Source organism: Triticum aestivum, chromosome 5B, assembly GCF_018294505.1.
Source record: "Triticum aestivum cultivar Chinese Spring chromosome 5B, IWGSC CS RefSeq v2.1, whole genome shotgun sequence".
Taxonomy (NCBI): Eukaryota; Viridiplantae; Streptophyta; class Magnoliopsida; order Poales; family Poaceae; genus Triticum; species Triticum aestivum.
This window is the reverse complement of record NC_057807.1, coordinates 254,375,730-254,389,088: the sequence shown is the minus strand read 5'-3', so window position 1 is coordinate 254,389,088 and position 13,359 is coordinate 254,375,730. Positions and strand designations below refer to the sequence as shown.

Below are 13,359 nucleotides of genomic sequence, written 5' to 3'. Positions count from 1 at the left end.
GATTCTTTATGACATCCACAAGATTTTTCCTCATGAGTTCCCAGATATTGCTGTGATGAAGAACATTGGCTGCTTCAATCATGTTTTGCAGGACATCATAGATTTTGGCCTCACGCATGTCTTCGCATTTCAACACCCATGGAACAAAGAGATAATTCTTCGATTTTATGACACAATGTATATATCCGGTGATGAATCTGATAGCACAAAATGGATCATGGAATGGATGACCGAAGGGAAAAGAATAAAATGCTCTGCAATAGACTTTGTCTCCCACTTTCATTTCCCTCGGTTCGAACATGGCAAGACTGAGATTCAAGTTCATAACATTGATGCAATCTTTGATGAAGATTTCCGATGCACAATGGACAAAGATAAAGTTTGTGACTACAATGGTCCTCCCCTACCTGAGCACTTAACATTCGACAACCAGACCTTATATCATATTCTCACTTATATGTCCGCTGGCTGGATGAATACAAACAACACTATTTCTGATGTTCTTCGAAACACCATCCATGCCATCTCCCAAGGATTTATCTTCGATGTCGAAGATATGTTTTTGCGCATTCTGATGGATTCTGCTCAACATCCAAAAACTATCAAAGTCTTCGGGCCATGGATTCAGAAGGTGGTTGACTATGCAATGAAGACCGAATATCTAGCAAAAGTCAGGCACAAAAGCTTCATTCCTCTAATACGTGATACGTTGAAAATCATGGAAGATTTTTCTTCAGGCAAAGCACCAGTGTCAAGCCCTCCAGACTATCAGAACACTTTCAATGGGCCACGGCTACCTCGGCGTGATCATCAACCAAATACTCAACCTCCTTCACATCTTGAAGTGAGTTTGTGCACTCAATAACTGCTATTGAAGCACATGGCTGAGGACTGCTGAAAAAAAGAACACCTGGCTACCGAATTGAATTCCATCAACAACAGAACGAAAATTATGCACATGACCACATCCGAAAATAAGAAGCGCCTATGGAAATTGCTTCATAAATTCTTCTCCAAGAAGCAATTGGGAAACTCTGATCTCAAAGAACTTTATGAATATATTGATCAAGGGTTTTCACCTGAAGATTTTCAAGATCGGATTACTCTGCCTCTGCCAGCTCGTGAACAAACAACAGATCAACTTCGATTTCAGCTGCGTAAATTGCTCGACGAATCAGAAGCCACCTCGCCCACAGAGAAACCTACTGAAGGAAATGTTCTGTCTCACCAGATTGAGAAGGATAATCCCAATGTGCCTTCGTCTTCTCAGCTCTAAGCCAGTATTGAAGGAACTTTTGCTGCTGCTGACAACGAAGATTTTCCAGCCACCTACGAATCAGAAATATCTTCGGGCAGTTCTTCGAGCAATGCCTCGGAGTGAATCAAGTTCACTTCTTTTTTGCACTCGTGTTATTCGTCACCTTTTTGACACTAGTTGACAAAAGGGGGAGAATTGCATCAAGAGTTTTGATAGATTTGCCCTGTTGGTTTCGGTCTCCGTCTTTATTTGCTCTGGTTTATGCGACTTTTTACGTTATATACTTCATAGACTATTTATGCCACTTCATGTGCTCTGTTGTAAAACTTATGATATGGGTTGTAATATTAACAACCCTGCCTGCTGCACTATATTCTCTCGAAGCATTTGTTTTGCATGTGGAATTATTGTTAGAAGTCATGAATGATTGCACTATATTCTCGTTGGATTACTTATCATCAGTGTGAATCATTACCTCGAATGATTGAAAAATCCTCCAAATAAGTCAATGAATTGCAGTGAATCTTATCTAATATAATTAACCCTGCATACATCTAGGGGGAGTACATTTCATCATCGAGTCAAGTAATGCAAGTTCACTCTTGTTTGATTTACATTTCACTTATCTATCTTCACTTTGATGATTATCTGTTTTGTCAACGACCGGCCAAAAAGGGGGAGATTGTTGCTGCAATGATAGGCCCCTTATGTTTTTGAATTTGTCGACATAAACAACATGGGACTTATGTGTTTGCTAGTGCACACAGAGTAAGAGGTCCCTGAAGTATCAAGGAGTTTGATACAAACGACGAAGATAATCTCCCTACGCTGCAGTGAAGGTTATCACCGAAGACGAAGGTAACAAGAGTGACCCCTAAAAATTGCTGAAGTTCAAGCAATTGGTGCGGTGTCTGTTCGAAGCATATGACGTCATTCCAGGAAGAATAAAGACGAAGTGAAGACGTAGCATTTATTTTGTTATTCTTCTTCTTTCATTGAGTCATAGGACCACCGTACTATTAAGAGGGGTGTAATGTTCGAAGCTTTGATTCTTTGATGCTAAACCCAAATACTATGAAAGTTGTGAGAGAAATCTATTTGTGCTCCAAGCAAATACTTGCCAGCAAGAGACTTGATCTTCTTTGTTGCGAGAGATTTGACTTGGACCGAGGAGTTAGCATTGCTTGTTCTTCCAGTAATGTTACCATTGCTCCAAATCCGGCCATTGCAAACGTGTCGGTTGTCCATTGGCTGGACCTCGTGTCCAAAATGGTCATTTCCCATCTGGGAAGGTTGTGGCTATAAATAGCCACCCCACACTGGCTTTGTCTGGTGGCTGCTCCGTTTGATTCTGAGAAGATTGTTGAGCAACCCACTCTCTGAGCGATTTGAGTTTAAAATTCACCGAGAGAAAAACCCTAGAGCGAAAGAATTAGATAGTGGTTCAGCATCACTAGAATCTAAGTTTAGCATGCTCCACCTATTACTCTTGAGAGCTGCAAACTCTCTAGACGGTTAGGTGTTAATTTCTTCAAAGACCAAGAGTGATTGTGGTTCTCGAAGAAGAAGTGTGTAAAGGTTCGGAGATCGCCTTCAAGTATCTAGCAAGAGTAATCGGCATTGGTTGACGAATCGATTGTCGAGCAGAATAGGGTGAAGAGAGTTTATATTCCATGTTAAGTCACAACCCCTCCAACCAGATGTAGTCCTTGTGTAGAAGGATGAACTGGTCGAACAAATTCCTTGTTGCCATCGAGCATCTTCGATTATCTCTATCACCCATGTTTCCCTTCGATACATTTTCATTCGTATGATCTGTATCAATGCATGTCTTAGTTTCCTTTTGGTATTCTGTTTTAGTTCACTATAGTTTGTTTTTCATTCTTTTCGCTGCTGGGTTATGAGAGATTTATGTTTTTCAAAGAAAATATAAAACTCCCACTCACCCCCCATCTGGTAGACATACTTAGTTCCTACATGATCCCTTCTCTTAATTTCAAGATAAAAGTGTTCTCCCTGAGTATGCGCCGTTGCTAAAGTTTGTCGTTTTGAAGCACCTCGTGATGATTGGGTGTATAGACTCTACGTTCACATACAATGGGTGTAATCCAGTTTTGCACATGCAGAATACTTGGGTTAACATTGACGAGCCTAACATGTACATGCATGGTCTCAGAACACTAGAGACCAAAAGGTCAAACGTGAGTCATATAGTAGATATGATCAACATAGAGATGTTCACCATTGATGACTACCCCATCTCACGTGATGACCGGACATGGGTTAGTTGATTTGGATCATGTATCACTTAGAAACCTTGAGGGATGTTGAATTAAGTGGGAGTTCATTAGTAACTTGATTATTTGAACTAAAAATTTATCATGAACTTAGTCTTAATAGTTCTTGCATATCTATGTTGTAGATCAATGGCCTGTGCTACCGTTCCCTTGAATTTTAATGTGCTCCTAGAGAAAGCTAAGTTGCAAGATGATGGTACCAACTACGCGGAACGGGTCCGTAACTTGAGGATTGTCCTCATTGCTGCACAAAAGAATTATGTCCTTGATGCACCGCTAGGTGAAAGACCTGCTATAGGAGCTACTGTAGATGTTATGAATGTCTGGCAGGCTCGATCTGATGACTACTCAATAGTTTAGTGCGCCATGCTTTACGGCTTAGAACCGGGACTTCAAAGACGTTTTGAACGCCATAGAGCATAGATGTTCCAAGAGCTAGAGTTGATATTTCAAGCTAATGCCCAGGTTGAGATATATGAAATCTACAACAAGTTCTATAGCTGCAAGATGAAGGAGAACAGTTCTGTTAGTGAACAAATACTCAAAATGTCTGGGTATCATAACCACTTGACTCAGCTGGGAATTGATCTTCCAGTTGAGAGTGTTATTGATAGAGTTCTTCAGTCACTGCCACCAAGCTACAAAGGCTTCATGATGAACTATAATATGCGAGGGATAACAAAAACGACTCCCAAGCTCTTCGCGATGCTGATATCAGCGGAGGTAGAAATCAAGAAGGAGCATCAAGTGTTGATGGTTAACAAGGCCACTAGTTTCAAGAAAAAGGGCAAGGGAAAGAAAGGGAACTTCAAGAAAAATGGCAAGCCAGTTGCCGCTCCCGTGAAGAAGCCCAAAGCTGGACCCAAGCCTGAACCCGAGTGCTTCCACTGCAAGGGAAATGGTCACTGGAAGTGGAACAACCCCAAATATTTGGCGGATAAGAAGGATGGAAAATCAAACAAAGGTATATATGATATACACATTATTGATGTGTTCCTTACTAATGCTCGTAGTAGCGCCTGGGTATTTGATACTGGTTCAGTTGCTCATATTTGTACCTCGAAACAGGAGCTGTGGAATAAACGAAGATTGGCTAAGGACGAGGTGACGATGCGCGTCGGAATGGTTCCAAGGTGGATGTGATCGCCGTCGGCATGCTACCTCTACATCTACCTTTGGGATTAGTTTTAGACCTCAATAACTGTTATTTGGTGCCAACGTTGAGCATGAACATTATATCTGGATCTTCTTTATTGCGAGATGGTTATTCATTGAAGTCAGAGAATAATGGTTGTTCTATTTATATGAATAATATCTTTTATGGTCATGCACCTATAATGAATGGTCTATTCTTGTTGAATCTCGATCCTAGTGATACACATATTCATAATATTGATGCCAAATGATGCAAAGTTGATAATGATAATGCAACATACTTGTGGCACTGCCGTTTATGTCATATTGGTGTAAAGCGCATGAAGAAACTCTATGTGGATGGACTTTTGGAATCACTTGATTATGAATCATTTGATACTTGCGAACCATGCCTCATGGGTAAGATGACTAAAATTCCATTCTCCAGAATAATGGAGCGAGATAATGACTTATTAGAAATAATACATACCGATGTATGTGGTCTGATGAGTGTTGAGGCACGCGGCGGTATGGGTATGGGTATACCTACTTGATGAAACACAAGTCTGAAACATTTGAAAAGTTCAAAGAATTTCAGAGTGAAGTGGAGAATCATCGTAGCAAGAAAATAAAGTTTGTACAATATAATCGCGGAGGCGAATATTTGAGTTACGAGTTTGGCCTTCATTTAAAACAATCTGGAATTGTTCCACAACTCACGCCACCTGGAACACAATAGCATAATGGTGTTTCCGAACGTCGTAACCATACTTTATTAGATATGTTGCGTTCTATGATGTCTCTTATCGGTTTGCCTTTATCATTTTGGGGTTATGCATTAGAGATAGCCGCATTCACATTAAATAGGGCACCTTCTAAATCCGTTGAGATGACACTGTATGGATTATGGTTTAGCAAGAGATCTAAGCTGTCATTTCTTAAAGTTTGGGGATGCGACACTTATGTCAAAAGGCTTCAGCCTGATAAGCTCAAACCCAAATCGGAGAAGTGTGTCTTCATTGGATACCTTAAAGAAACTATTGGGTACACCTTCTACCATAGACCCGAAGGCAAGGTATTTGTTGCTAAGAATGGGTCATTTCTAGAGAAGGAGTTTCTCTCTAAAGAAGTGAGTGGGAAGAAAGTAGAACTTGTTGAGGTAATTGTACCTTCTCTCGAATTGCAAAGTAGCACATCAGAGAAAACCGTTCCCGTGATGCCTACACCAACTAGAGAGGAAGCTAATGATGATGATCATGAAAGTTCAGATCGAGTTTCTATTAAACCTCATAGGTTGACCAGAACACATACCACACCAGAGAGGTACGGTAATCCTGTCCTGGAAGTCATGTTGTCAGACAACGGCGAATCTACGAACTATGAAGAAGCTATGATGATCCCAGATTCTGACAAATGGCTTGAGGCCATGAAATATGAGATAGGATCCATGTATGAGAACAAAGTGTGGACTTTGGTGGACTTGCCCGATGATCGGCAAGCCATTGAGAATAAATGGATCTTCACGAAGAAGACAGACGCTGATTTTCGCAAAAAAAAAAGACAGACGCTGATGGTAATATCACTGTCTATAAGCCTGACTTGTCGCGAAAGGTTTTCGACAAGTTCAAGGGGTTGACTACGATGAGACTTTCTCACCCGTCGCGAGGCTTAAGTCCGTCTGAATCATGTTCGCAATTGCCGCATTTTATGATTATCAAATCTGGCAAATGGACGTCAAAACTGCATTCCTTAACGAGTGTCTTAAAGAAGAGTTGTATATTATGCAACAAGAAGGTTTTGTCGATCCTAAAGGTGCTAACAAAGTGTGCAAGCTCCAGCGATCCATAAATGGACTGGTGCAAGCATCTCGGAGTTGGGATATATGCTTTGATGAGGTGATAAAAGCATATGGTTTTATACAGACTTACGGTGAAGCCTGTATTTACAAGAAAGTGAGTGGGAGCTCTGTAGCATTTCTGATATTATATGTGGATGACATATTGTTGATTGGAAATGATATAAAATTTCTGGATAGCATAAAAGGATACTTGAATAAAAAATTCTATGAAAGACCTCGGTGAAGCTGCTTATATATTGGTCATCAAGATCTATAGAGATAGATCGAGACGCTTAATAGGACTTTCACAAAGCACATACCTAGACAAAGTTTTGAAGAAGTTCAAAATGGATGAGTCAAAGAAAGGGTTCTTGCATGTGTTGCAAGGTGTGAAATTGAGTCAGACTCAATGTCTAACCACGGAAGAAGAACGAGAGAAAATGAAAGTCATTCCCTATGCCTCATCCATAGGTTCTATTATGTATGTCATGATGTGTATCAGACCTGATGTGTGCCTTGCAATAAGTTTGCAGGGAGGTACCAAAGTAATCTAAGAGCGGATCACTGGGCAGTGGTCAAGAATATCCTGAAATACCTAAAAAGGACCAATGATATGTTTCTCGTTTATGAAGGTGACGAAGAGCTCGTCGTAAAGGGTTACATCGATGCTAGCTTTGACACAGATCCAGATGAGTCTAAGTCACAAACTGGATACTTCTTTATATTGAATGGTGGAGCTGTCAGTTGGTGCAGTTCTAAGCAGAGCGTCATGGCGGGATATACGTGTGAAGTGGAGTACATAGCTGCTTCGGAAGCAGCGCATGAAGGAGTCTGAATGAAGGAGTTCATATCCGATCTGGGTGCAATACCCAGTGCATCGGGTCCAATGGCAATCTTTTGTGACAACACTGGAGCAATTGCCTTAGCAAAGGAATCCATGTTTCACAAGAGAACCAAGCACATCAAGAGACGCTTCAACTCCATTCGTGAAAAGGTGAAGGATGGAGACATAAAAATTTGCAAAATACATACGGGTCTGAATGTGGTAGACCCATTGACTAAACCTCTTCCACAGGCAAAACATGTTCAGCACCAAGATTCCATGGGTGTTAGATTCTTTACTATGTAATGTAGACTATTCACTCTAGTGCAAGTGGGAGACTAATGGGAAATATGCCCTAGAGGCAATAATAAAGCTGTTGTTATTATATTTCCTTATTCATGATGAAGGCTTATTATTCATGCTAGAATTGTATTGACCGGAAACTTAAATACATGTGTAGATACATAAATAAATACCATGTCCCTAGTAAGCCTCTACTAGACTAGCTCGTTGATCAAAGATAGTTAAGGTTTCTTAACCATGAACATGAGTTGTTACTTGATAATGGGATCACATCATTAGGAGAATGATGTGATGGACAAGACCCATCCGTTAGCTTAGCATATGATCGTTTGGTTTATTGCTACTGTTTTCTTAATGTCAAATACATATTCCTTTGACCATGAGATCATGCAACTCCCGGATACCGGAGGAATACCTTGTATGCTATCAAACGTCACAACGTAACTGGGTGATCATAAAGATGCTCTACAGATATCTCTGAAGGTGTCTGTTGAGTTGGCATGGATCAAGATTGGGATTTGTCACTCCGTGTATCAAAGAGGTATCTCTGGGCCCTCTCGGTAATACAGCATCACAAGAAGCTTGCAAGCAAAGTAACTAAGGAGTTAGTTACGAGATGATGTATTATGGAATGAGTAAAGAGACTTGTCGGTAACGAGATTGAACTAGGGTGGAGATAGCGACGATCGAATCTCGGACAAGTAACAATACCGAGAGACAAAGGGAACTACGTATGTTGTCATAAAGGTTCGACCGATAAAGATCTTCGTAGAGTATGTAGGAACCAATATGGGCATCCAGGTCCTGCTGTTGGTTACTAACCAGGGAAGCGTCTCGGTCATGTTTACATCATTCTCGAACCCATAGGGTCCGCACACTCAACGTTCTTTGCCGATATAGTACTATATGAGTTATGTGAGTTGGTGACTGAATGTTATTCGGAGTCCTGAATGGGATCATAGACATGACGAGGAGCTCCGGAATGGTTCAGAGGTAAAGATTGATATATAGGACGATCCTATTTAGTCACCGGAAAGGTTTCGGAATGTACGGGTATTCATCAGATCACCGGAAGGGGTTCCGGGAGGCCCCGGGAGGTTATTGGGCCATATGGGCGAAATGAGGGTAGCACTCCAGCCCACAAGGGGTTGGCGCACCCCACCTCTGGCCGCTGGCCTTGGGGAGAAAAGGAAGGAGGGGACTCGGCCTCCGCTTGCCTCCCCTCTCCTCTCCTCCCCTTTCCTTCCCCCCGAGAGCAAATAAGGAAGGGGCCGCACCTAAGGGCAGGCATCCTAGGGCTAGCCGCCGACCCCCTAGGGGTGCGCCTGGGTAGGCTCCTCCTCCCCCCACCTATATATATGTGATAAGGGAGAGGGGCAACACACACCACGATCCCCAAGCCGTGTGCGGCGCCCAGTCTTCCTCTAGTTCTAGTTCCTCCTTCGTCAACGTCCGTTGTGCTTGGCGAAGCCCTGCAGATAGTTTCACCACCTCCGTCACCACGTCGTCGTGCTGCCGGAACTTATCTACTACTTCGCCTCTTTTGCTGGATCGAGAAGACGAGGAGGTCATCGAGCTGAACGTGTGCCGAACGCGGAGGTGCCGTACATTCGACACTTGATCGGGACGGATCGTGAAGGTGTACGACTACATCAACCGTGTTGATAAACGCTTCCGCTTAGCGATCTACAAGGGTATGTAGATGCTCTCTCCCTCTTCGTAGCTATGCATCTCCATGGATAGTTCTTGCGTGTGCGTCAAGGTTTTTTGTTTTTCATGCAACTTTAGGAAATATGCACCACATCATGCCCGTGCCATCCCAGGGACTAGGTCTTGTAGCTGACCCACATCGGGTACTACCTAAGCGCAGTGAGCATACAACGAAGCATGCCCTCGTGCAGCAATAATGCTAGACTCGCGGACGGTTACGGGCGTTTTACAAGGCTCCCTTCTAACTAATTTTGCCCCCCTGATTTTCAGGGGTTGCGGGCCCTTCCTCCCCAATCGTTAATTCTAATGGTCTACGTTCCCCAGTCCTACACTGGAACTTAACTGAAAACGGGGAAAATACTAACAGAAAGATGCCCCTATGGATTTCCCTGCCATGACAGCGTTTTTTGCAGGCGACTAAATTATACCAACAAGAATGAAACACTTGATAGCGCATTGCTACCTTTATCAGTATTCAGACTACAATAACTATAGCTGAGCAAATGAAATACACACCTGACTGTTCCGAGATTTCCGAGTTCCAGTATTAAGAAACCTAATGGCGTATACAGTGCAGAGACAGCGCTTAATATATTGCACATGTACATATGCAATTTCAGGAGAGTTTGCCTCAGAGCACATGGCAACAACAACAGAGCCAATGAAGACTGAAGACGGTATCTGCAACGTCTATTTTGGTCGGAAGAAAAATATAATCAATGCCAGTGAGCAAGGCAGAATTCAGAGATGCATTGTACCGTGACATACATATGGGAGCGTGTTTCATATCACTTCAGGAATACCAAAAAACGAAGATATTCATATCCATATCATTCTGAAGGCTGTAAAGTGCAACCACTACTTTGTTCATAGCTCAGAAGATGCTGTAGCCAATGTCAACCCTGACAAAACTTTGATTTCTGCCGTTCTACATCATGGAAACTGGATTTCAGTGTGGACTGGAAACTTCAATCCTGGATCAAACACTGAAACTGCTAAAAGTTGGAGTTCAGAAAAAAAGGAAAACGGGATCATTCATCCCTTGTAATCCCAACAAGCTATAAAATCTGGAACAAGTTGCGATGGTTTCGAAGAGGGCGCAGTCGGTCGTCAGAGCAGTGGTTCGTCGTCGTCCGCTGGCGCTGCCCGTGCCATCTCCGGTGCCATCACATCTGGGTATATCAGCTCATCATCCGCTGCAGCCACAGATGCAGTCAGTTAGGCACGGCCTGCTGCTACATGGCAAGTGGTAAAAACTAAAAAGCCCTAAAATGTGAAAGCAGGTAATAGGAAATAATGCAGAGCAACACAAGGTTATCTGCAACAAGTTCCATTGCATGTAATTAGTTTCAGACCATCTGCTGCTTTCTTAGTGCATGTCGCTAGTTTCAGATGATCCACAGCATTCTTCAGGTAAGCCCTCAACTCTCAGAAATGCCGCATTACTAATCTAAACTAAGCCAGCAGAAATCAAGCTGATAAATTCCTAATTCGGAACTGCAATTAGCAGCCACAGGCCACAGTAAATTCAGAAGGTTATATGGAACAAGTTGCATTGCAGTAGCTTCAGACAATCTACTGCTTTTTTAGTGCATATCGCTAGTTTCAGATGGTCCACAGCATTCTTCAGGTAAGCCCTCAACTCTCAGAAATATCACATTACTAATCTAAACTAAGCCAGCAGAAATCAAGCTGTCAAATTCCTAATTCGGAACTGCAAAAGGCATTAACAGCCACAGGTCACAATAAATTCATAAGTACACTGACCTCTTGAGCCGACCCGGAAAATCACCACGTCCAACGGCTCCCGGCTGCGAGGCAGGTTGATGGCCAGAGGGCTCGGCTCCCCGTAGCGACCGGCGCGGACGCAGAGAGTGCAGCTGGAGGCGGACTCCGGAGGGTCCAGCAGGTTCACTACCTGTCCCTTCATCAGGATCGTGTGCCTCCCGGTGTACCGTATCGAGGCCCAGTCGTCCTCGCTGAAGGCGCCGGAGTCGTCGGCCCGCACCCACCGTATCTCCCGCTCCAAGGAGAACCACCGCACCCAGAGGCGGGACAGCGGTGGGCACACCAGGGCGAAGAGCTTGCCCCACTCCGACTGCACATCAACACAAAATCAACTGGAAATCCTGGCACTAAATTCAACTGCAAGCGATGAAAGTTTTGGGCAAGAAACTGCGCCGGAAAGAAGAACTCCAACTGAATTTATTAGCAGAGTTTCTTTTGCAAGAATGATACTGTAATTGATTGATTGATTCTTTGACATGAGCAAACACAGGAATCAAATAACTGCGCCAGAAAGAACTGTAGCAGAATTTTCGCAAGAATAATATTATGAATTTATGACGATCTCAAGAATCTCCAGATGACGAGATTGTGGAAGAATGCAGGGATGAGTAAGGAACTCACATCACGCGCTATCGGGAGGTATGGCCTGGCCTGGAGCCGGGGGACGGCCTCCACCACCCACTGAACCGCCGTGCCGAGGCTGCTGCAGGAGGAGACGGAGACGCTGGAGCGGCACGGCAGGAGGCACCTCGAGTTGGCGCGGAGGTAGCGCCCGGACGCGTCGTGCAGCAGCAATGCGCCCCGGCCGCGGCGGCCCGTGGCGACGGCCCGCCACATGATGGCGAGGACCTCCGGCTCGTCGAAGTCGCGCTGCGCGGCAACCCGGCAGGGGGGAGGGAACGGGCAGAGGGAGCCGCGCGTGCTGGCGTCGGGGGCCCCGAGGTACCGGCCGTAGGCGCCGCGGAGGAGGACGTAGAGCGTGCCTGAGGCGGAGATACGCAGCTGCACTGCCCACACCGCGTTGTACGACCAGGACAGGCCGGTGCGGTGGAGGCGGACGGAGCGCCCGTCCTTGGCGGCGTGCACGTACGCGCCGCCGTGCTGCATGCTCCGCAGCCGCACGAAGTCCACGCCCTCGAACACCTCCATCGCTCTCCGCTGCGGATCGAAGTTTCGCTCAGAGAGGGGTGCAGGCGGGTGGCTTGATTCTCCTCGGCTTTCTTGGTTTCTTGGCGTTGCGAGGAAGACGAGCAGAGGGGAAGAAGAGTTTGTTACGACGGTTTTGTTTAGGCGCCAAGCGGATCGTTTCAAGGAGGCGCCGCTCCGAAGCGCGGGCCCGTTCGCTGACTGGTGGGGCCATCATCCAGTCAGTCCGGTCATTGTATTTCACTGAGGTGTGGGGCTACCACCCCTGGCCCTGGTCAACAGTTGTCAACGCAATTTTCTGACGACAACAAATTAAACTCTCTTAAGGCCCTGTTTGATATAGCAACGTAAGTAATTTCAAACTATTTTACTACAGCTTTTCAGAATACAATAGTTTTATTTACTTTGATTGAGGTTTTTGGCTACCACTAAAAACTTTGGCATTAGTACCAAATATTTTTTAAAACAATTATTTTCTCCGTCTAAAAATAACCCCAGACCTTTTCTACCAAACTGAGCCGCCAAAAAGAATGAGTAGTCGTTTATCGTTATCTCTTCTCGCGGCCACCACATTGTGGTCGCCGGAGATGCCTATCCAGCGCGGCTCCACCGCCTGGTGAACCGCTGGCTACGCCCGTAGAGGAGCGTGCTCTTTGGTAAGCTAAAAGCCTTGAGCATGGCTATTCAGTGTCGTTCTTGGTTTGTGCATCGTTTTGTTCATATGCATGCGAACGGTAATAGCTAGCAACTAGCTAGCTAGAAAAATGTGGGTTCTATGCATGTGCATGGACATTCTTAGTGCATACCCGTTGAATGCAATGGCTAGCCCATTAATTTCAACTTGAGGGAAACAACATGACTGTGTTGTTTATTTTTTATTAATTTTCAAATAGTACGAAAGTAAGGTCCAAAGAATGAAAGCATAACTATACAGGCCCTAAGTAAAGAAAAAAGAACCTAAGATAAGAAAAAGAGAAGACAATAAAATACATCATGAGGAGTAAATCATCTGAAAGCCTTGATCCAGTCTTCAAAGCCATTGTATTCCTTCCTAACTATGTAA

The 13,359-nt window shown here is 44.2% G+C and overlaps 1 protein-coding gene across 1 annotated transcript; it reads right to left on the bottom strand.

Annotated features, from left to right (window-relative positions):
* Nucleotides 1-10,162: 10,162 nt before the first annotated feature.
* Nucleotides 10,163-12,541, bottom strand: LOC123115946 (uncharacterized). Its single transcript, XM_044536974.1, has 3 exons — nt 11,772-12,541; nt 11,130-11,460; nt 10,163-10,558 (listed from the first exon to the last, which is right to left on the bottom strand). Exons 1-3 carry the CDS (start codon nt 12,297-12,299, stop codon nt 10,473-10,475), a joined length of 945 nt encoding a protein of 314 aa, XP_044392909.1. The 5' UTR covers nt 12,300-12,541; the 3' UTR covers nt 10,163-10,472.
* Nucleotides 12,542-13,359: the final 818 nt, after the last annotated feature.